The sequence below is a fragment of the Anoplolepis gracilipes genome, chromosome 9 (assembly GCF_047496725.1).
Source record: "Anoplolepis gracilipes chromosome 9, ASM4749672v1, whole genome shotgun sequence".
NCBI lineage: Eukaryota > Metazoa > Arthropoda > Insecta > Hymenoptera > Formicidae > Anoplolepis > Anoplolepis gracilipes.
The window spans coordinates 1,675,158-1,700,977 of NC_132978.1; the positions used below are offsets into that span (position 1 = coordinate 1,675,158).

A 25,820-nucleotide genomic window follows, 5' to 3' on the forward strand; every position below is an offset into this window, starting at 1 on the left:
CTAGAGAGAACAATCATAGAGGGAAAACAGCGGTGTTAATTTTTAATTCAAATGTTAATCACTTTCTAATATAAAAAAATATTTTCCAGAAACTCAGAGAACTTTATTCTCTTTAGTAAAACAAAAAAATAGAAAGAAAATTGAAGAATCAGGTACATATAATACAATTCTCTCTCATTCTAATAAATAATTCAAATTTATGTGACCATGCCACTCATTATTAATCATCTTGAAATCTCGAATTTGTTTGCATTTCGCATCTGCGTCGTGATTTAACTTTCGATGTGTTACATCATATTGTATTTTCATAAAATTAGCGACATGAATTGGCAACATTTGCCGTAGAGTAAAATAAAAAATAAGAACCAATGATTTTTCTGATCCTGTCATAATCGGACGTTTGCCGACTGTTTCGAGCGATCACCGAAATTCAGTGAAAGTTTCTATCAATCGTGAACATGGGTTACCGGTTAAAGAGAGATAAAGAGAGAGAGAAGGTGAAAGACAGAAACAGAGCAAGAGAAAGGAATACATCGTCGCGGCGTATGTAACGAAGATGGAGATTCCTACCATCGGCAAGAAACCGGCGCGCATAACCACGCGATCGTGGGTTTCCCTGGCCAACGACAGTTCACTGTCACTTTCGAGCCAACAGTCCGATACGAGGATACGATCACGCCGGTTCTCTGCGGCGCGTCTGGTCCACGGAAATGGCATGCCGAGCGAGTTAACACGTCTGCGGTCTGACCGCGTGCCAAACTCGCACTTCCGTCAACAACAGTCGAAGATGCTTGAATTGTAACTTTCTAAAAAAAACCTCAAAGTAAAACGATCTTCTGGAGAACAATAAAGACTGAGATAAAGTGCCTAGTCCAGAGTATTAAAATATTAAACTGGACTCCGGATCAGAGAATATTAAACAGTGATTGTGGACAGTTAGAGGGAAGATAAACAGAAAGACTCGAGAAGAGTGGAGAGAAGAAAAAGACTAAAAGAGAAAAAAAATCGCTTCAGGCCACCTGGAGAAACGAAAAAAATCGCAAGAGAAAAGGTACAAAGAAGGAGATATTCGATTGTAGGAATTACCTGAAAAAATTGAAGAAGCTTTCAAATTGTTTCGCAAGATGACAATATTACAGCAAGTCTGGTTTGTTGGGATAAAAGAAGATTGAGAAGACCCGAAGTGAAAGGAAGAAGAGATCATAGGTGTTGAATAGAGAGAATTATCTAAAGTGATTGACGCGTTGTAAGTAACGGGAGAAGCAATCTAATATTCGTGGAATCATAACGTGATCATGAAGTAACGGATGCACATTAGACAAGATACAAGATTTATCAAATTGAAAAGAACAAGAGGCCGTGGGAGTCTATCATTCAAGTAATTCGATCGAGAAGATCGACCAAGCTTATCGAAACAACGAGAGGAAGATCTAGTATTCTGTGAGAACGAGCTACATTGTTACAAGGAAGATATATCTATTTAAAAAAAGTTAACAAAGACACCTGATTAAGAGGATTATCTGAGGAAGATGAAGCATGAGACATAAGAAGAAGAAGAAATAGTGAAATCCGAGAAAAAGTCATGTGAATCTGGGACACGTGACAATAAAAAAACAGAATCGATCAAAGAGAAAGTCGAGAAATTTGATTGACAAAATCATCATAAAAAGAATTGAAGAGAATAATGGAACAAAAAGATATAATGAAACAAAAAGAGAACCTAATCCATCAAAAAAAATTACAAAGATCCAATTAAGATAATTACTATAATTAATAAAAAGGAACAAGAAAAAAATAATACAATTAATTTAAAAATATAACTTGAAGAAATCAAAGCGCGGTGAAAAGCACATGAATATGTCAGAAAAAAATAACAAGAAGATAATAGCAGCACAAAAATCGAGGATGCAAAAGTGAAAGACTAAGTAGGTTACTGCTTTCATCAAAAATTAAGATTTTATAATTTAAAAAAACTTTCATGGAATTAAGATTAAATTCAGTACGCCATTTCCGTGTTTATATCCTTTTTACCAGGACGTTTCTTACATTGAACTAGACATATGTGTTCCTGCATATGAATGTTTATAAAACAACACAGATTAGAAATAATTGCGTCGTTACGTAAGACAACGTAACTCTCAACGTCGATCGCGCGCGTTGGAAAGCTGTGTCGCGATCGCGTAACCGGCAAATTGGAACGCGAATTGCGTAGAACGCGATTCACAACGAGACATCGTAAATATATGTAAATGTGGATGGCCAGAAGACGGCACGGATGAACCAAGGAAGTCGTCGGGGAAAGCGAAGCTCGCAGGCCAGATGCGAAATCGTCGAATCATTGCGTGTGACATCGAAATTAGAGCCGCGCGACACGAAAACACTTTTGCGTATTAAGTTGCGATTAATTAGGTGCAAAATCTACAGACCTGGTTCAAAGTATGATCTTGGCAATTCAATGGAATCACCGAAGCCAATTGGATCAATATCAATCAGAACTAATTGCTATAAACTTTTTATTTCAAATTAATATTATAATTAATATTAATATTAATGCTATAATTTAGAAAAGAATAAGAAATTTATATTGCAAAGGAAAAAAATTTAATTAACGACAAGTTGTGATTAATTGTAAAATTATCGCTTTAAATTGAAAGTACTATGATTTAGAAAGAGAAGAGAAGTATTTATTCAAATCGGAGTAAAATTCTGCGATTACTGCAACATTGGCTAAAACTTGATTAATCCTATAATCTATTTTGCATAATTTATATGATAACATGTATCATTATATAAAAAATAATAAACAACTGATAATGAAAGGACAAAGTTAACGGAAAGACGAGTGTTACTTTCGCAAGAAAACGCATTTTGCAAGCTGCAACATGCTGATTTACGTTTTCAGCTTGATCTCGACGCTTCTAATCGAGAGTGACAAAGTCGTGCCTGGTCAAGAGAGATACAACATGGCGACCTTTATGGTCTTGTTTCTGCTAATTACCATTGAGGTGGTAGTAGTGAAGGTCGTCACTTCCGATATGGAACGAGACGAGGACAGTCACTCGCCGCTAAGCGCGGCCGCAGCGTTTTTCGATCACGAAGATTAGAAAATCAAGTGACAAGTTTAAGAATAATGATAATTTATATCAATTTCATCGAAGGTGGCATAAACGAGTGTTTAACAAATTTTTCAATAATAATAAATTTTTCAATAATATCGCACGAATATCGCAAATAAAAGTTTTTGCTCTTCTTATAATCGTATTAATTTTTATATAGTATTAATTTCTGTTTTTATGGCTAATACAATTGTTTCAAAAAATAAGTAAAATGACATAACACATGTTTTATAATCACTATGATATATATTCACGATACTTTAATATTGCAAAACTGAAATAATCAATGTGTTACAAGCATGACACATGACACATGATTTATGACATTTATATATGTTTGACTTTTGCCACTTTCCAAATAAATATAAATCGTTAATTGAGAGCGTGCGCAATGACCGAAAAAAGAATAACTAGAAAAAAATGCGCTATTACGGCACAAAATAATAGTATCCGTGTCTATTAATACGTACTTTCTATCACATTCTCTTTCGTACTATTGGCTCGCGCCAATTATAGGTCTCGATAATATAAGATCTCGTATAGCAATATATGTATACAGGGTGTCCTAGAATTGTCTTCAAATAATTTGGATTTTTTTAAATTTTACTTTAAACTAGATTTTTCTTTTAATTAAAAAAATATTTTGGGATACTTTTCAAATAACAAACTTTCAAATAATGAAAAATTTTCATTAATAAAATTTTAAATTAAGTGTAAATTAAATGTAAATAAAAAATTATTACACGACTCTCGATTAAGTCATATTCTAACATCAGGACATTATTTAAGAAAATATTTAATTTTAGTTTAGGAAACGTTATTATATTGTAAATTTGTAATATTGTAAAATATATTTAATGCTGAAAAGTACATGAATACAATGTGATGTGCCATGAAAAAATTTAGGAATTTTAAAATTTAAATTCGGTATAGTAGAAAGGAATTAATTTTTCGTATGGATTTCTGCGATCTATGTGATTATTTTGTGATGTATAAATACTTTCGTCAAAATTATTTAGTCTTAAAATTAATCTTAACAATTTTCAGTGATGATTAGTAAAAAACAAAAACAATTAATCTTGGAAATAAAATGAAAAAGTTTTTAAGTCACTTGAAGAATTTAGAAATTCTTTAGTTTTGCTATAGAAGAATAAAATTATGTCCGATTGCCACAGTTTTGCAAAGCACCCTGTATAATAAATGCGCATTGTAGTTTGTACATGCATATGCAATAAGTGCGGTTATTTTGTACCGTTACGACGTTGTAAATATGTAACGACTGTGCCCTAGAATACGTAGTTCGAGTCGATCGTTGTGGCTTCACAATATGATAAATTGCGGTAGTTTTATTGCGTGTGATATACGCTTATCCTTCGATTATTATTTTATTACTTTGTTCAATGAGTGACATGAACTACAATTATATCATCTTATGTTACAAGTGTCCATGCAAAAAATGTTTGTATCTTAGAAATAAATTTAATCAATGATTCATTCATCGAACTGCCCAGAATTTTTTTAGAGTTGATTTTTACTTCGAATTATTTTATTATTGAACAGTTCGTAAACAACAATTTTTTCAGAATATATTTTTTCTGTAAATTTTATAATATTAATTAAATAAATATGCTGCTTATTTGTAGTTTATACGTCTTTTATTTTCACACATGCACACCAAATCTATTTCTTTTAGTTTAATATATGATAATACATATAATTAGATTATAATATTGTATATATATATATATAGTATTATAATTTAATTATATTATCTATACAATATAATAATAAGATATCTAAATCAGAATCAAGATGTACGAGAGAAAAAGTAGAAAATAAATATTTAAATTATATTTAAAAATTTATAAGTTTACTACTGACTATGCAAAATGCCTACTTAATAAATTGACAACTCAGCATCATGACTTTTGTTTTCTTAGTTTGTTATATGTAGAGTCCGCTTAGATTGTATTAGAAATTACTATATACTATTAAAATGAGATCCAAATTTTTAATTTTATTTAAATTTAAATTAATTTAAAATTCAAGATAAACAATGTATTTTAAATCGGTCTACGTATGTCATCGGTATACATTATTTTTCTGGTGAAATTTTCATGATTCGCATTCTAGATAAAAACGATTTTTCAGGAAAAATTCGAAAACGAAACGAGTGGACAACGGCTGTTGCGCCTGTTGCTTGGCATCATTCTTAATCAGCCGTAGTGTGCGCTGCAACGATTGCGGCGCTAAGTCCTGTCTAAAGTCTTGTTCCCGTTGGAACACATCGGATAATGCTTGGAATTGCATATTCTGTCATCAACGAAGGTCATTTTAATACGTACTAATCACAATGTATTATTTTTTATTTTTTACATAGTTATTAATATTACTTTATTTTCTCGCAAAAATCGTTCTTTATTTTTTATGCACTATAAACTATACGAATAATTTTTGTTTAAATATGTCTCATTGTCCTTATTTTTAACAGACTTAATATTAGATCAACACGTGTAGCATTAAAGATTTTCTTCGAAGAAGAATTTATTTTTAATAAAGTTCTAAAAAAAGCATAATTCTTAATTTTGCAGAGCGTGGATAAAAAGGAATGAGAAATGTTTTGAAAATTTCGACGATACGACAAATGAAAAGGAGAAACTACATAGCTTCTTTGGAACTGCTAAATTCCACGTTGCAGGTAAAATGCGTAAAAATCGTGTTAAGTTTTTTAATGTTTAATCAAATATTTCTATGATTTACGATAAATTGTCAAAAGTTTTTCCATAATTAAACGATATAATTAATGCATAATCTTCGTTGTTTTATTTTTCTAATTTAAATATCATTATAGCTCATATATATATACAATATATATCTTTAGAAACTTTAAATATAAGAAATATGATATTCAGAAATAATGACATTATAATTAGCGTATATTTTCAACATATATATTATATTTGTTTAATTATACTTTTTTGCAATTTTGTATATCGCACATTATTTTGTTCGTGATTGGCGAATGTCTGTCCTTGTTGTAAAACGGAAAAGTCGCGTAACGGAAGGAGACTGACATGAACAGTAAGAATGACTCGAAAAGTCTCTCACGACGATGCTCATTGTTCGGTGTGCGCCGCGTGATCCACCACATAATCGTATCAACGCGCTCGATCGAGAAAGAGCACGAGCGACCTAACGGACGTGGAGGTGTATATGTGGTCCAAGATTTAGAAAGCAACTTTTCTTCGTTTCGTGACAAACGTGCAGGCGGACTGTGACAGCAGTAAAACGCGATGCGCATTTCGAATAGTATCGCGATATAAGAAATGTGTGAGATAGTGAAATGTGATATAGTATATAAATCAAACATTGAAAGAACGTGATTTTATACGAATATGATATCTGCGATTTTATAACGTAAACTTTATTGAGAAATTAATACAAGTTTGGAGCGCGTACATTTATGATAAGCACGGTTCTCTTAATTTTAATATTTACTCTTTTATACTTGTTTTTTTATATAAGCATATTACAAGAAAATTGTATTTGTGGTTTTTTCAATCAAATTTTTACCTCGAATATTAAAGATAAACTATATTTCTAAGAATTTTCAAAATGATTTTTTAGAAAATGCAGTCGCGACGAACGTTCAGGAGCAGACTCAGGAGAATCAGGAGGAAAAGCGCACGGTACACGTAATCCAGAATTTTGTTGAGCAAGTAGTCGAGGGTCTCATTGATAATGTGAACGACACATCGATCGACCGACTCTACAAAAACTCCGAATGTAAGCGTATTCTATATACTGTACCTAAAAAAATAACTAAAACAAAAACTATAATCGGAACTTAATTTCAATCAACAGACGACAAATTTTTGGACAAACATCGTTCGCCATTGATTGCTGCTTTGACTCGATTAGCTACGTGTCTGGAAACATCTCTTATGAGTACGTATACTATTCGTAATTATTTAATTTAATCGATACTTTGTTATTAATCGCATTATAAAGAGAAACAGTTTTCTTTATTACATTTAAATTTATGAATTAATTTTTTTAAGATATTTTTCAAAATATGTTGCGACTTATAAAGCGCAGTAGGTATTGCCTTAAGTTAAATCCACTTTCGCCCTGTTACGAAAAAAAAAAAAAAAAAAAAAAAAAAAAATTGATCTGATGTTATTATATCAAGTTCTTGCAGTGAAATCTTCAAAAACAAGTATCGTAACCTGCATTTAAATATTTTATACTTCGAGCTCACTAATACACGTTGTCATTTTAATCTCGTATTATCAGAAAAAAATTCGATGGATGTCATATAATTTCAACTTCTCCGCGGTACATCTATAAACGGCGCGTCCATATAGAGTGTTTCCTTCGAAATACAACTAAAATTTTATACTTGATACATCATATTTATGATATTATCATAAATTATGTAAACGCACTACTGCTTATAAGTTCAAAATTTTTAGTTATAATCATAAGTGTAATATAACATAAATGTAAAATGTAAAAAACTATTTAATTAAATAATTTAAGCATTTAATAATTTAAAAATTAAAGCCTGTGAATAACTATTTAAATTAAGAGACACTTAATATATGTTCTCATTTAAAATGAGAGAAAATCAATTCGATTCTTAAACTTGTTAAAGAAAAAATAACAACCGTCAAACTTTAACGCGATATGAGCGGAAAAACATGATCAGTACCGAATACCATTCGCGGATGAGACTTAAGGTCGACACCCGGTGTATTCTCACCTCGATCACGCACACCAGTGATTAACCGCCACCGCGATAATCCCGACGAAGACAATGCGCTCCGTTCCGCTTCAACCCTGGCTGCCGTTCTCCAGGCACTTTAATCATTATACCTGCGCCCGCGACATCTTGACGGCGAGATTACGTAAAAGACCCTGCCAGTGTTCGTAATTATCGTAGCTCATCCTCCTCTCACTTGGCTCATTCCGTGCAATTTTGCTTTCCCACGGCTGGCGCGACGCGATTCCGTTAAACACGAAAACCAGCTGCTTCTGTCGCAGCGAAAGTGGATTGCAAATTCGTTATCAACAAGTGCACGCAGAAATCGGAACACCCAGATATTGCGAACAGGAAGCCTGAGATATTCAGTGTTTATTGTTTAAAACAAATGTTTCTTTATATCTGCTTAAAAAAAAATAAAGTTTTTACCGCAATAATTCTTTTCAACTCTTTTTTCATTGATTTACGCTATATGTATATTACATTTTTTATTGTATTAAACATTATGAGATCGTATGACTGAATAGATTGTCTGATAATGTAGCTTTGCGAAAAGTTTATTTCTTTCGAGATAATATCACTGTAGTTTTTGTATTTTGTTGATAAGTTGATAATGCTATGGAATATAATTTATTAGAACCAATATGTGATACGATATTTCGTAGATTTTATTTTTATATTTAAAAAAAAAACATTTGCGCAGAATTTATATACATGTATATATAAAACATGTGTACGTAGTTCAGTGAAAAGTCGATAGATTGTGCACGCTGTACCATTACAATATTCCTTTTAAAATGTCTGATGTGTAAAATTTTACAGACAATTACTAATAGCATTTTTAATAAAAGTAACTGCAAATACAAATCTTTCAAGCATTATTTCTGATATGTTTGGTATAATACAATTAATTAACAAAAGAATAATGACAAAATTTCTTATTTTAATGAAATAAAATTTTAATAAATAGAATTACCGTTTTAGTAAAAATAACTTTGCGCAAATAAATATCGAAATCAAATTTCTATTACTGAATATCTTCTTAATATGATTTTATTTTTCGCAAGAAAATATGTATGTATAAACATCTAATTATTCTGGTTAAAAAAGAAACCTTGTAGCTTTCACACAAATCTGTTGGGTATTTATTCAAACTTGAATCACTTCTTCAATACTTTCTAATGTCTGTATTGAATTACAGGGAATAAAATTTTTTTCCAATCTTTGAATATTATTAGACTTTAACAAAAAAAAAAAAAAAAAAAAAAAAAAAAGAATTTTCCATTCTGTAGAGAATTTATCCAATTGTATCTTTGATAAATTATAAAAAAGAATATTCCGATTCTTTGCGTGATTAGCCTTATTATTTATAATGGCATGATAGTACGAACGCGTTAAAGAAAGAAACAGTCAATCGACTCAAAAAGTAGACTTGAAAGCCGATCGCCATTAACAGCGGTTTCCCGATGGCGAAAGTTGAAACTTCAACTTATTCGACGAGTTAGTTTCAAAGATACTTCGCGAAGGTGATCGTAAATATTTTTTTCAACAGCTCGAAGATTATAGAAACACTAACTTCTAGTAATCGCTTGTTTAATAATAAATTTTAGTAGCCTTATGCAATAATATATACATATTGAATTAATATTAACAATAATTTATTTTCAAGAATTTATAATAATTGGAAAAGTACTTAGGATGTCAGAATCAATATAGATATGAATAATTGAAAAAATAGATATGAATAATTGAAAAAATAAAGCAGTAAATAAAGTCTACGATTTCTGAGATTCAAGGATTTAATTAATTATGAAGCGGGAGAATTGTTTACTTAATTGTTTATGCAAAACGGTTTTTTACATAAAATTAAAAAAATTTAATCGTCATGGAAAATACAATAAATCTGAAGGAAGAGTCATAAAGAATCTTGAAATACAGCGCTTCTTTCTGAATGAATCATTGCAATTTCTGACTTGAAGGATAGATTTCTGATTAGCTGATTCGCTAATTGAAGGAAATTATAAAGGAAATAATAAATAATTGCAATGATCTTGCCGAATGATAATCATTAACAATAAGTCATCATATCTGATTCATTTCAAAAATATATAAACTCATCTCATTGAAATTTAAAAATCAGTAATACACTATATATATATATATGTATCCACAAATATCTCTTCCTCTCTCCTCTAATATATATATAAAACAAAAAAAATTTCGATAATTAAGCATGAAACAATTAAAAACTATCGAGAGCGTTATAATTTTTACGAAAAATTAACATACAAAAAATAAAAATTACTATTATGTACTCAGGAGATATCTTGAAATAAGAAAAATATAATTTAATTATAATAAAGCCTTAGAAAAGCTTTACTTAAAAATTTGACCACTTTCCTTTGCATATTTCGTACAAAAATATTTGTAAAAGACTGTTATTCATATATATTTAGAAAAAATAAAATATTTAAATTCCCATGGCGTAATATATTTATTGTAATTAAAGAAGTATTAAGAACAGAACAGTTTTGTTTTTATTAATATAAATATTTTTATTTTATTAATATAAATTTTAAAATAGAAAACAAAAAACATATTCCATAAGAGTGTAATGCAAATAACAAAACTTGTAACTAAAAATACATAATCACTCATATAAAACAATAAAATTTACAAAAGACTCTGAGGAGAGGTGTTTTCAATATTCACCATCATATTTCATAAAAAAAGATAATTAATCTCCAAATAACTGTATCTTTTTTTCACCGAATTCTAATATATGTTAACTTTGAAAAAAAATACATTTTTTTTGTGATTTTTCTCCATTTTTACAGAGATTCATTTAGAGCAGCTATCGTTTTTTGTATTAAATATACATATACTTTCAATAATGTTATTTATATTGAAATTAAAAAATTCTATTTTTATCTATCTCTATCTATCTCACTCATTAGCAAAATCAAAATTGATTGCATCATGAATTCTTTTTGAGAAAACCTCTTATTCTTATTCATTACATGTAAAATTTATAGAATGACATCGTGGAAAAATCAAGAAATTGTGTCATTCTTAAAATGATCTAATATCAATAATTTACTATTTTTTTCAAATCTGATAACGAGATTAGTATTATAGCAAAGAATGTTGAAATATAATTGATGAACATTATAAATTTTTTAAAATTTGGATTTAAATTAGTTCATAAAAAAAATTACGTCCTTTAAAAACATATGTCATTTACTAATGTACAGTACATAAAAAATACATTCTATTTAAACTAATTAATTAATTTAGAGATTACAATTGTATAAAGTGACTCACAGAACCTGACGATTTTCAAAATAAAATAAATAAATGAAATATAACTTAAATATTTATTTCTTGTCAAATAACAATGGATAGAATGCCATTTGAATATAAGTAAATTTTTTTAAAAATTTTATAAAATGAATAAGATCAAATAATATACTCAAATGGCATTATGTAATATCCTATTGTTATCTGACAAAAAATAAATTTTTTTTCAAGTTATATTTCTTTATTTCATTTTAAAAATCGTCAGGTTTCCATGATTCATCTTATATAATATTTAGAAATTTATAAACACACCCACAAGACATAGTCGACTAAAAGCTTGTCTTTTATCAACTCTTTTTTTATAGTATTTTCATACAAGTAATTAAGTATTTTCATACAATTAATTAAAATATTTCATCATACAATAGTATTATCTATATATTATACGAGTATTATCTTTTACAAAGAAATATTGCAATTACTCAAATATTTTGATATATAAATAATCGTCAATAAACAATAGAACAAATATATAATTTATCATCTTTATAGTTTATACAGAAAGGGTCATTAATGCCTTTACACATAAATTTATGTACATATTGGAACACATACAGTTTCTATATATGTATATACAAAATATATAAATATGTTGATATGTATTGATATGCATAAATTAGTTTATAAAGGCAATTATGACATCTTCTGTACATATGCACAATTAATTTATTATGGACGTGTGGAGATACGAGCGTCTCAGTACTTATTATATATCTGATATCTATATCTCAAACAATTTAATTGTTTAATTAATATTCTAATAATTTTTACACATAGCACTTTTTGTAAAACTAGCGTAGAATTTTCAAGCGCTTAAAAGCTGATAAAAAATGCTTAAAAATCGTCAATAAACAAAGCAAGACGCAATAAACTTGACATCTCAGTTTGTCTTATTTTTTTTGTTTAATAGTCAGAATTATTTTTAGTCAGTTTAATTTTATCAAGAACTGTAGAAAAATACTTTATTAAAAATAAAGCCAAAACTCTCAACAATTAATGAGTTTCCACGAAGTGAAACGCCAGTTTAACACACACGGTTGACTATTTACAAAATGAAAAACAAAATTATCAAAAAAAGAATTTTCGAAAAAATTTCCTCAATGTCAATAAAATTCCATGAGACTTCCCTGATTTTTCCAGATACAAAAGAAATCCCTGAATATTCCCGGTTTTCCATGTTTTTTCAAGAAGTAAATACCTTGATTTCCTAATTACCTATTTCTTTGATTTGCTTTATCAATATACGACTTGAATTCACGAAAAAATAAACTTAATTTAAGTTATTGCTCTAGATAATTTGATATATTTTAAATACTTATAACAACGAAATTCCAATTTTCAACTCGTCCGTTCAAGATATAATATTATTTTCACATGATTTATTTTTTTTAGAAAATGTTCCTTTACGTCACTCATCCAAGACACTTGATTTTTAATTGTCTAGTAATTGAAAATAATTTTTTTGTCACATCTATTCAAAATCGATAGCTTATTTACTGTTCCACAAATTATTCTTGAGACACCCGCATAAAATAAAATTTGCTAAACATATCCTCGCACATTTTCATTCTATGCATCTTTTGTTTTTTAAAATGAAATCATGTCACGTACTATAACCGACTTTCACAATCACGTCTTATCTAATCTAAGTAAACCTTTTTCTTAAGATTCGCGAATAAATTGTTTATGAAGTTATCAGTTTTAGAATCATCTCTGACAGCTTTTAAAAAAGAAAAAAAACACACTACATCCACGCCAATTTTATCCTTTCTGCAAGGCATGTGCTCTTTTACATACAACTATCGTTTCTAATATCAACACAATATAGAAGCCTTAGACATGATGTAACGTTTTGCTAATCACACACAAGTCGAAGTCGATTGCCGTATTAATTGCTTTACATCAATCGTCTCAATTGCATTATATTCTGTTTTCTGCATTAAAATGGATATGCATTCAATATTTAAAAGAAAAAATTCTTGACAAACTAATGTTTCTTTTTCATAGATCTTAAAGAGAGCAACAGTGCCTATATTTTTTAGTACAAAACACGGAAGAAACTGTCAAGAATTTTTAATTGACTATATGAAATAAATGAATGAGAATGTCGGATGGAGTTTTTCCGGATTCTATTAAAGTGTTTCTATTAAATTGATAACTATTAAATTGCTTTTAACACGGGATATTTCAAGGAATAATAATTTTTGTTTATGGCATGTTATGTTAATTTTTATACACCTTTTGTGAGCTCTCGATATTTTCCTTATTTATTTATCGCAGGTTTGCATTTTTGTTATAATTTTTTCATTTTATAAATAAACAAATATATATATACATATATACTAGATTTAACAAACAAGAAATCTACAAGAAATCTACAAGAAAATTCAGGCCGACACTAAAAGCAAGCAAATTTGCAGATAAGGGAAACGAGTTCCGACTCTTCCGCGAATCGAGGTGCCATTTACGCAGTTACGATTGATTAATTCAATGTTGGTTATTGACGTTGCGGAATTTATGGAGTTAAAATCGTGTATTTCTGTAACCAAACGCGTAGTAATTCCAATCCGTTTCAAGAAATAGTATAAGATTGATCCTCGTGTAATTTCAACGATTACTTTTGCTTTCTATCATGCGGGCACGAATGGTTCTCTTCTTTAGAATTTGAAAGAGAACTAAAAAGTCGCTGTCGCATGACTGAGTAGTAAATGTAGAACCGCGTTTATCAGCGCGATAACGATTGTTAAACCATAACATAGCGAACGCCAACGATTATTGGTATCGCCACATGTCTGGTATCGCTCCAATTCTTTTACTATAAGTTGTGTGGCTTCGCAAACTTAAGCTCATGTGCTAATAATTGCAGACATTGTTAAAGTTTTATCATAATCGAAAAGATATGAATAATGATATCTTGAACAAAATAGAAAACTTAAAATTCTATATTTCTTATTATATTCTTATTATATTAGATTAATACGGATAACATATAATGATTAACGTTTTCATAAAATGTAAAAGACAATTTTATTATTGTATATACATATATATATATATATATATATATATATATATATATATATATAAAGCTAATCGTTTATAAATACGATTGGCTTTACTGACAAACATCTATGCGATTACGGTCTACTGTATCTTACTACGTCTCATGCTACATTTTTACACGAGCTAAAATTGATAAGAATAACTAAGAGCTTTGCTTTATTTAGCTATTCTATAACAGAAATTAACCAAACGTTTTAATTTCTAGAATGCTACAATTTTTACAATCGCACTAATATTAAAAATTTTATTTTTTTAAAAATATTAATATGATTGTAAGTTTATAGTATTCTTATTAATTTTCTATAAAAAAAATCTTGTAAATATGTTTTCAAATATTCTATAAATATCTTAAAGAGCTTATCAAAAAAATAAAAATCATAAATTTTTGCGTAATTTTTTTTTTTTATTCGAAGTGATTATCCCAGGAAAGTTAAAATATCGTATGTCGAAATTAATTGGAACCGCAAGACAATTACAGTTTACTATGAGCCTAATTTCGAGACTTGAGCGGCCGTAATTAGCGCTAAACGCGCGTCGTGAATGCGGGCCATCGTGGTCCCACAAAACCAAGGGCCTGCCTGGGAGTCGACGACGCGACGCGGTAGAAGCGCGATTTCACGATAGAAGCGTGTTCTCTCGCAAATACGACCGACTCCCCACTATGAGGAGAAGCCATAGGTCGTACACATCGTCGTCGTACAGGTGGACGAGGACGAACGATGTGCGTGTCGTCTTTGGATTCAGTCGCGAGCGAGCGGTACGAGAGCGCGCGAGTGAGATTTCGCGCGGCCTGCGCGCGCGATTAAGAAGCGGCGATACAAATAGTCGTGACGACAGAGAAAAATATACACGGGGTACTCGGGGTGACGAATGCACCCCGTGAAAAAAACCAAGTGAGAGAGAAACGGCTAGGTGTCTTTTGACAAGTGTGACAGCTAATCTTTAATCGCCGATTATGATCGTCCGACTTTATTTACGATAAATCGGTGTAATCGGAGATAATCTGATTGATGGAAACGTTTGAATGCGTATTCTATACGAAATTGGTGAATTGACAGAAATTAACAGATGTTTGTTATGCGAAATTCAATTTCTCATTCGGAAATGTATCATTAATATATTTTCTCATAGAAAGAGAAAGTTAATTTATATATTTAAAATGTGACAAATTGTATAAATTTTAATGAATTTTTTGAACAATGATGTCATTTCGACAAATGTAAGAAATTTATAATCAAAAATAACGAGTAATTTATTACGAGTTTCTTAAACTTTCCATCAATTTAACAATTTCAGTTTAAAATCTAAAAAATTTAATGTAATTAAATTAATTTAATAATTTCCAAATATATTAATCTCGTAATGATCACACAAAGATTAAAGAACTGAATATGAAGAATAGATCCTGTCATTTTATTGTCATCATTTCTTCAGGACAGATAAAAAAAGAAGAGAAAAATTTTGCGTACGATGTCTTATATTTAGCGATCGCGTAATATTATATATTGATTATGTCGGTCTTGTACGAAATATATAAAGAAATATAAGCGATCGTATCTGGGCGATTCGCAATCGAATAAAATAAAAAAAATGTGTTCGTAGTTTGCCTAAGAAGTTTGCATTATATTAAAGTATCAAGGTTAATGCTAATTACGATAAGAGTCAATATCGGTCGCATAAGTAAAAGAAGGATAGACCTCATGTTCGAGAAATCGATTCGGAGGCCCTGAAACTAAACATTCGCTCTAAACAAGTGCTCTAACCGTTCACTTTTGATCCTACTTCACGCGGAATCAATCTAATAAATGATTTGATTTTTGTAATATAACCGCAAAAAATTCTTATAGAACTCACAGTATACGTTCAGATCAGATTGAAATAGAAACGATCTCCTAGTGATCCAAATCTGTTGTTCGTTTGTATGAAAGCTTTTAAATTGTTATCGTATTTTTTTTCTTAAACACAAAAACATTTGTATCTTTAATATTAAAAATTCTTCTAAATTGTTCTTTCGAGAAGTAAAGTTAATTTTTCCCTTTTATTGTCACTTAGCTTTTTGAAATTTAAAGAGTTTTTCGAAAAATCATAAATTTTGTTTGTTATATAAATCTCGAGAATCTACAAAAAATATATAAAATAATACATCAATGATCAAACGATTAACTGTACTATTTAACATAAATTATTATTTTTCACTTCAATTATTATGCGCTTTTCGTAATTCTTTATTTACAAATTTGTTGCCAAAACATGCTGTTAAAAGAATTCTTAGCAATTTTTGTCGAGATGTAAAACTATATGTTTGCAGCTGACATTATTTTTCGCTCTGATTTTTATAAAGAATTGTAAAGATGTTATTTATTCTGACTTGTTAACTTGTTAGTTTTATACCTTTTCAAATATTTTTGTATTCTTTAAATAAATATATAAATAATTAATCTATCTTAAAGTGAAGTCACATGAATAGGCTTTCAGCAAATGTTACTATTTAACTAGCATGAATAGTAAAAGGATTTCACATGCTAAGAAAGAGGACGATCTTATTTAGCTCTTGTTATCGTCACGCGTAACAATCTTTTATCAATGCGTGACACAACTGAACAAACTAGATACTTTTAAACCGAGAAATGAGATCATGACTTTCAGTCGTTGAATCTTTTCAGCACGATGACATCAAAATAATTTTTATGCAAACTATGAAAATGGCAGAAAGAATTAATCTTACAACTAAATGTTTTAAGTCGTGACATGTATTTTTGAAAGACGATGCTGCGCTCACCGAATTGTAGCGTAAAGTTTATACACTTGTATCGTACAATATATATCTTTTACAAACATCTGTTATTTTCTTTTCTACAGTCATTTAGAGTGTTTATTTAAAGAGTATTTTTAAAAATACTTGATGTTGAAAATCAAAACAGTGGACATCCTGCTCTGTGAGAAATTTAATTTTCTTTAGTTTGCGAAATATATATCTATACTTAACAATTAATTAAAACTAGACACATTGTATAAAAATAACACAAAAGATAAATATTCATTTTTCACAAATAATTATGAAACTGTCTTATCGAGTATGACATAAAACTCGTAGAGTTGACTATTTATAATAAAAAATGATGTAAAAATTTAGAATTTTAAAATAAATAAATATAATATTAAAATTATAAATATTATATTAACATAAAGAATATAATCTTAACAAAAAGAGAAATCTCAAAATCAAAATAAATTAAAATTATTAAATAATGTTCAATTTATTTTCGCGGAATTATACATTTAAATAGGGTTTTATAATTTAAATTGATTGTCGTAAAAATTTTAATTTCACGCATTAATATTAATAAACGATTTTACGTAAGAGTATTTATATAATATTTCCATGCATATCGTGTGTCTATTTAGCATGCAAACTAAAGTTATGCATATGAAAAATATCGAAAAACGTGACCTGCTCGATCATAAGTCCTTCATAAAGAGACTTCGACCGCATACAATATAGAGACGTAACGATAATAATAAAAAAACCACGGAAGCGCGTTCAGAAAGAATTTCAAAGTTCAAATATCAACAGCGTTGAGCTCTGTTCCGTTGCTTCGTCATTGCTATGCAAATAAGACTTTTAAGTTGCTCGTAAAAAAATAAAAAAAAAGAATAAGTCGCATTACATTATCGCACAATTTTCGTCAAGATTAATATACACATCTCAAAATCTTGACAACCGTAATTAATCCTTTATACGGTAGTAGATGCCGATAATACTTGTGCTCCAATCAAAACATAATTCGTATCATCGCGAAACTCATTATTATCATTTTATCTCATGATACACGATAACTCTTAAAAGTTATCAGAATCAACTTTCGATGTGAAATCTTTTTTATATTAAACTTTATATTTAATCCTAAACGCGAGTAAATTCCATAACACGTGATTTTACTTTTTTGTTTAAAGTCAAAAGTATATAAACTATATTTAGTAATTTTTTAAAATATTACTAAACGTCACTATATTTTTAAATTGGAAGCAATTTTAAAATTCGTAAAAGACGTATATAATATATCTAACAAAGAGAGCATAGTTATAGTTATCAAAAGTATCATGAAATAATAAAGTCTTATGCTTGACAAGTAAATGACAATCTCATTGATAAACATATAATATGCAAAAGTGCACAAGTCCTCACTCATTGTTGGCTTGTCACTCATTGCATTCAAACTTTTGCGAAGAAATTCCGGTAGTCGAGGAAATATAAAAGAATAGGAGGGAAATAGAGTAACCGTGATCGAGTTGGCGATAGGATGTGAAAGGTGCAGTTTATGCAACTGCAGTGGACCGAAGAGATGTTGACATTGATTGGTGGTCTGATCGTCGCCTATTTCATCTATGTTCTGATTATAAAGAAAAATGGTAAATATCTGTATCAAATGTTCATTTACTTTTCTTAAGTATATTCGAATCAGTACTTATCTAAATAAATTCTAAATATATTATTTTTATCAATTTTTCTGTAGCTATATTATATGTCAAATTATTATAAATTCGTAGATAATAATCTGTATTGTCCATAGATGTGCAAATATTTGAAGACATAATTTTTGTTATCATAAAAATCGTTTTATCAATATTTGTTACAATGGACATGCGTCATTGGTATGCTATAATCTTTACGCCGTAAAAAACTTTGACTTCTTATCTTCTTATCTTTAAACAATCTCTAGATAAATGAAGAACTGCAATGATCATCATTTCTTGATGAATATAATAAGAAAATAATAACCTTACATAAAACTCTTATTTTATTATATTGCAATATATATATATTTTTTTTTTCCTATTTATTATATAACTATATATCTATTTAAATTTTTCCTAACAGTAATATCAAATAGTGTAAAAAATATAGCAAAGATATTTAATATAATATTCTACACACTTTTTCCTTATTTCTTTATTTTCCTTATTAATTTACTTTAATATTATAATATATTTTAATACATTTTAAGATATTATATAATATATTATATTTTAATATATTATATATTTTTGATTTTCTTATCCCCCACACACAAACTGTTACTATTCCCATGAAAGTATATCCAGATGCACGAATTTTTTCTCATTCATTGTATATCAACGATTTCGAACTTTCGCACGAAAATTCTCGGGGCGCACATCCTCGCAAGAGATATCGTCGTTTTCTCTCTGCGCAAAACTGGTCCAGTAACCTCTTCTCCAATTCATTGAGTGCAATAGACCATTTATAATGTCGCGATCGAAGAAAAACAAAAAAAAGAAAAAAAGAAAATGCCTTGGCGCAACGGTTTTACAATTTCCGTTATCCGCATTTTTGTGTAAAAAGTTCGTGCTATATTAAAGTATCGTTGTTGAATTGAACGTTGAATTTCTCCGCGAGGAACGGGTTTCCCACATAAAACATGCTCATTACTGTGCCTTAGATAGAGTTTATCCACCAAATAATTCACATACAAATAGAAAAGTATTTATCTGTAAACCAAATTGTTATTTTATAGAGTATTGTTTCCAAATAATGTGATAATTGACGTTACGTCGTGAGAAAATCGATGATTGTTGATTTCTTTCGTAAAGTAAATTGTATGGTAAATTAATGTATTTACAGTTATGTTTCCAGTCAAAATTAAACTTGTTATAAGTAAAAGTACAAAAAGAAAATTAGCATAAAAATAAATAAAAAAATTATTCAAAATTCTGAATCATAAAAGTTTTTAGTTAATAATTTTTTGAGGTTGATTTATTATGCGTCCATGATTAATAAAGTTGACGGTTGTTACTTTGACATTATTCTTCCCTCCACAAGGTTAACATTACGTTGCAGTCACGTGAACGATGATCAAGCTTTATTTTCTGCGTCTAATCATTCACGATAAAAAAAAAGGATTATCTTGAATTAATTATGCATGATGATTATTCTTTTATATCACGCCACCAGAATATATCATTTAATGTAGTCGCACGAGGAAAGTAAAAGATCGATCAAAGGTCAATAGCAATGTCACTGCCTTTATTATCATTAACGGATCGAGAAAACGATTTTGCCTGCTAAAGCAATCTTTCTTGCATGCCGGTTAATAATACATACAACTTATGTTTAAGACGGCCGTCGCCGTCTCACGCGCAAAATACCTGTAGCCGACCTTCACCTTCTACAGCGTGAGATCAAGGCTGGATGGTCTCGGAAAGAGATCCCTGGATCGATTATGCGTACAGAATAAGTGTTTGTGTGATCCACGACGTACCAAGCGTCTGTCTGATTCACGACTGTATGGAGAGAGAGAAAGAGAGAGGGAAAGGCTTGCCTTGCGCAGTTAGCACGCAACGTGTTTATTTCCAAATTCGACGTATCCTTGAAAGGATTATTAGTCTATATGTATACATGCATATATAGGGTATCATGGATAATATAATACGCGCTTTTCTTTTCGATCAAAGATTCCTTGATTAAAATCTAGATGTTATTTTGTCGAAAATATTTTAACAGAGAAAATTTTTCAGCTCATCATCGTCGTTTCTGTAATTTTCCAAAGTATAGAAATTTGATATTTTTTTAAATAAAATTCCGAATAAACTCCTTTAAGAATTCTAATGATTATTTTGAATATATTCGCGACAGAGAGTAGAAATAGAATTGAAGATCTTTTGTGGTGATTTTTCAATTTCCGGATAAAATTGAAGACTTTCAAATTTGTGAAAGTATATACTTTTCTCTCTTTCTCAATCAACCACTAAGTATAAAAATTTTCGCAGAATGCAGATTATTCAGTAAATGAAGATGGGTGAAAATACAGACGGAAAAAATCAGCACCGCAAACGTGACTGCCGATAAAAGAACGTACCTTGAGTTTCCCGCGGAAAGAGTTCAGGAGGTCGGTGAATTTCACCTGCGACGCGTGATCCGCACGTCGGGCGAGATGAAACGCAAAAGGAAGATGCAAAAGGAAGAGAGAAGGAGAGACGGGATAAAGTCGCGAGAGAATCGTCGACGAGAGGAGTGGTTTTCGCGCGAGTGTGTATCGCCGGCAAGGTCGCGTCGGAGAAATTACGGGAGAGATGCGGCGGCAGCGATGGTATTTGCGACATTGCTGACGGCCGTATATCGCCGTTATCTCTCGCCATGGCTCGATCACGCTGAAGAAAGTTGCGGCTGGCCGTGCCGATGTCGGCGAACTGTCCGACAGTCGCTCGGAACGCTTTCCGTGGAACCGCGATGGATCCATAGGATCGCCAATCGACCGTGAATCAACAATAGTGGAGTCGCGGACGACATAAATAATATTTCTAAATGTTAGAAAAATTGTAATTTTTTTTCTTCGCCTAAAGAGGATTTTTTCCCTTTTAATATAGGCAGCGTTTTAATTTATTATTTATATTAATAATGGGTGTTATTATGGGATAAGAATGTAGTCGGTTAAATTCTCAATATGGAAAAAACATGACCTACGTCACTCTGTCGCCAAAGTCTGCGGCTAATTCATCGAAATTGGTGCGTTTAAGCTTCTGATATAACTAGGAAAGACTTATATATAGAGTTTAATTTGTATTATAATTAGAGATTTGATATGTGTAAAAAAAAGTAATGTTGAATACGTCATTCGAAGAGAATCAAGATACATTTTTGATGTCACATTCACATTAGATTTTATTTAATGTTTCAGATAAACCATCTATGGATCCGCCAGCTGCGGCGCATGCAGCTCTCAAAGAGATCGTCGAGCGAGCTGTCGTGGAAGCTCGGAAGTTACCGGGATTGGGTCCATCTGCGGATACCGAGCATCCTACAGAAAGTCGCCCAATCGCCCAATCTGATCATAGTTACGAGGACCTTCTTGCGACCGCGATACTCAATAAGGTTGCTTAATGCTAAAATATTTTATTTATAAATATCTTATACACACACACAACATACAACACACAAATTGATTATAAGAGAAATTAAAATCTGCAGTAAAAGATGAACAATTTCTTAATTATTAAATAAAATCTACATATATTTCTTAAACAAATTATTACGTAATGTGAAACGCACCTTATATTTTTTACACACAAATTATACTGTCAATTGTAAATTACGTTTGCAATCTCCGAATAAATCATGAGAGAAAGCACGTTTGCGCATGCATAAAATTTTAATATTATTTATTACTAATTAAAGTGTGTGCTGCAACTTTTTAAACTGAATATGATCAAATACACGGTGGGCATTTTAGGTCGTCGAAAGATTCCAAAGAGAACGAGTGGACGGCAACAGCAATGTACTACATGACATAGATTCGCCTAAGGCGAAATATACCACGAGTACGTAGAATTTACTTAACATGTTATCGCGCATAAAGTATGGGATGTCATATTTACGAAGACGATGTTCCTCTTTCAGCTGAGAGCGAACATGGCCTTGAGGAAGATGCGGCGAGCCACACGTCCTATCGTCGCGAATGCAACGGTAATCATAGCGCGATCAGGCGAAATGGACATAATCGGGAACCGGTGTCTTTTATGGTACGTATATCGTGATTACGATCGTACATATTTATATTTTTATATTTTTACATAGCGAAATGCAGAATGTAACGCTACCAAGACGCAAAAGATAGTGACATAATATCTATATATCAAATTTTAATTCCTCGCACGACGATATAATACAACATATATATAATCAATATAATAAAATATCATTATGTCATATTACATTTTTGAAAGAGAGAGCAAGAAACCGAATCTTATTGCAGATGGAAGAACAAATAGAAGAGGTAACTACGATCACGTCAGATGATGATGGCCACGATATAATAGAATTCGAATGCAGCAGGCGTGTTCCGTTTCCGGAACTTGGAATGGATATCGTTGACCGTCAGTACTCAATTTTCACTTAGAATATTATTTATAAAAAAAAATATATGAAATTATCATTGGAATAAATTGTGTGTACGGGAGACTATACGTTTATATACTTTAAGATTAATGTAAATAAAATCATATGACTTAGAATCATTTCGACTTTTGAACAATCGTGCAAAAATATCTATTGGTTTTTATTTTCTTAAAAAACATGCGAAAAATAAGAATTTCTTACAATTGTAAATTTCTAGCAAAAAACAAAATAATAATTTTATCGTGAATTACAAAGTGATTATTTTTTTTTTTTTTTATGAAAATAGCTCCGCGAGAGTTGTCATCGCCATCATCGTCAGATTCTTCAGATTTAGATCGCAATGAATATTCGACCAGGACAAAACGTCATGTCGCTGGTCAAGCGATAGATCTTATTTCGCCTGTCGAATCCTGGGAGGACAATTGGCTATTCCAGAAGAAGAGAACTTCTCGAACACAGCCAGATTCAGTGGCTATGTTGGTACCGAGTTCTAACGCGTATTACAAGGCCCTGATCGGCGACAGAGATGCTGAGGACACGTCAGATTTATCCGAATGTTCCTCCACGAAATCCGATGAGGAAATCGAGAAGGAGCTGATGGAAGCTATCAACAATGTGGTCCCGAGGACTCCCAGGACATCCGAATGCGACGCGAAAAATAATCAAACGGAAAATAATCCAGAAGTGCCAAATATCGTTATGCAATTCGGAAAAGACGAAATCGACATCTGTCAAGTAAGAGAAACTGAAAAAAATTTACCTGAAAATGTTTGCGAGCATTTCGATGAGAAAATTAATGAGACATTCTCGAAATCTTCGGAAATCTCGGAAAAGAAAACAATCGAGGATGTAAATGATAAAGAGAAACTAAGTGAAAGTTCCTTTGCGTTGATAACGGCGGCAAAAGAAGAAGACGAAACCAAAGAGAAACCTAAGGATACAGCCGATTGCGGCGAAAGGATAAACGCGATCACAGTGGAAAGTTCTGTGCGAAAGGACACGCAATCTGAAAAAGCGAGCGAGAGAAATGATCGAACGGACAACGTCGTCGACGAAGATGAAGAACAACGAGAAAGCGAATACACCGAACACTACGACACAGCGATCCAAAGGCACTTAGACAGTCTAACGAAAGTCGAAGTTTGCTCTGGAGAAAACGAGATAACTGACGAAACGAGTGAAACAATCGATCAGCTCAGACAATTGGAAAATAACTCGATCGAGGAACACGAAAGGTAAGATTCTCGAAATTTACTTTTTTAACCACTAATTATTTGTAATTCATCATAATTCGATAATTATAATTTAATTGATATAAAAGTGAAGTTACTGTTTATTTTTTTAATATTTTGCAAACTAAATATATAAATAGAAAATTATTAAATCTATAATTATAAATTAAATATATCTTATATTTGAATATATTATTTAAATGTATATTTTTTTATTGTATGTGTTTTTGTCAATCTTACTTTTAGTCTACATTTCTAGTTTTTTATATGCATTTTATTGGCAAGGATACAATAAATACTAATAAAATGAGCCTCTATTTCGAAATAATCACGTAATAAGCGATAATGATAGTTCGGTTCCCTATACAACACGGTATTGCATGAATTCTGTATTCTGCTATGTAATTCTTTCCATTATTTCGTCGCGACACGTTGTACTTCTTTCGTAATTCTTTTCCTTTCATACAGTGAATGCTTGCAAACCAAAGTCCAACTATCTTATGCAACGACTAATGAAAATCACATCGGTATGACGTCTGAAAACGACCGATTAAGCACCCCACCACGTCCAGGTAACTTTAATTATTCATAATAAACTTATGTATATATAATCATGGACGTCGTAATTCCACACCTTCACATTGAATTTAGAAAAAGAAATCTACTTTTTTTCATATAATTTTATAACAGAAAAATAAAATGAAATACTTCTTTTACTGATATAAAATTATATGTACGATAAAAGTATATAATTTATTATATTAATTATTATATTAAATACATATTTTTTATAGAGAGAAAAAGAAAAAAAATTTTTATTATTTTTGATGTTCTGCAATAAAACGTGATAAAAATCGAATATGAATACACATGCATTATAATATTAAGAATATAATAATAAAATATAATAATCACACAGGCACAATTGCGGAACGTGAACATAAGAAATGGGAAAATGCTCCACCGATCGAAAATAATCCTTACAGCGAGGAGAGTATACGAAAACGATGTTTGGAAAGGCAATATTCAAGAAATTCAGATATTCCAGGGTAAGAATCGAACGAAAATATTTATGAATATCCATATAATAACCGCAAAACCTTTAAAACTTGATATCTTGTTTTGTTCAGAGCTCATTATGATTTAAAGAAGTTAAACGAAGTGAATCTGGAGACGCTTCTGGCACCTGACCGTCCAGATATCAAACGGTAATTTTCATCAACTTCCTCGATATAATAATTAATATTATTCAATTTCTCCGAAGTAATAAAATATATAGAAATATCCAAATTTCCTTTTATAATTTTTTCCTCATATAAAGACGGAAAAGTACAAATATTCCAGTTAGCTTTGAGAAGGAAACTTCAAACAAA

The 25,820-nt window shown here is 30.4% G+C and overlaps 2 protein-coding genes across 13 annotated transcripts in view; one reads left to right on the forward strand and one right to left on the reverse strand.

The window, feature by feature from the left end:
* LOC140669352 (choline/ethanolamine transporter flvcr2a) overlaps positions 1 to 25,820 on the reverse strand; it is a 55,235-nt gene that overhangs the window by 19,766 nt on the left and 9,649 nt on the right. Inside the window, exon 1 of one of the 5 annotated variants that reach the window (XM_072899128.1) lies at positions 21,180 to 21,604. The exons of 2 other annotated variants lie outside the window; for them this stretch is intronic. In XM_072899128.1, coding sequence (XP_072755229.1) covers positions 21,180 to 21,459 — 280 coding nt within the window. In that variant the 5' untranslated portion in view covers positions 21,460 to 21,604. Of the gene's footprint in view, positions 1 to 20,469; positions 20,856 to 21,179; positions 21,605 to 25,820 lie in introns of those variants that run through there. 2 more of the 5 variants (XM_072899127.1, XM_072899126.1) reach the window with 2 other exon arrangements.
* Positions 1 to 25,820, forward strand: part of LOC140669345 (uncharacterized) — a 38,403-nt gene that overhangs the window by 5,014 nt on the left and 7,569 nt on the right. For 4 of the 8 annotated variants that reach the window (XM_072899104.1, XM_072899106.1, XM_072899107.1 and 1 more), the window contains exons 2-13: positions 5,268 to 5,444; positions 5,708 to 5,814; positions 6,744 to 6,902; positions 6,981 to 7,064; positions 21,999 to 22,192; positions 22,551 to 22,638; positions 22,718 to 22,839; positions 23,073 to 23,193; positions 23,502 to 24,450; positions 24,916 to 25,019; positions 25,367 to 25,496; positions 25,578 to 25,655. In XM_072899104.1, coding sequence (XP_072755205.1) covers positions 5,268 to 5,444; positions 5,708 to 5,814; positions 6,744 to 6,902; positions 6,981 to 7,064; positions 21,999 to 22,192; positions 22,551 to 22,638; positions 22,718 to 22,839; positions 23,073 to 23,193; positions 23,502 to 24,450; positions 24,916 to 25,019; positions 25,367 to 25,496; positions 25,578 to 25,655 — 2,313 coding nt within the window. Of the gene's footprint in view, positions 1 to 5,267; positions 5,445 to 5,707; positions 5,815 to 6,743; positions 6,903 to 6,980; positions 7,065 to 15,033; positions 15,351 to 18,533; positions 18,715 to 21,667; positions 21,827 to 21,998; positions 22,193 to 22,550; positions 22,639 to 22,717; positions 22,840 to 23,072; positions 23,194 to 23,501; positions 24,451 to 24,915; positions 25,020 to 25,366; positions 25,497 to 25,577; positions 25,656 to 25,820 lie in introns of those variants that run through there. The other 4 variants (XM_072899108.1, XM_072899111.1, XM_072899110.1 and 1 more) reach the window with 4 other exon arrangements.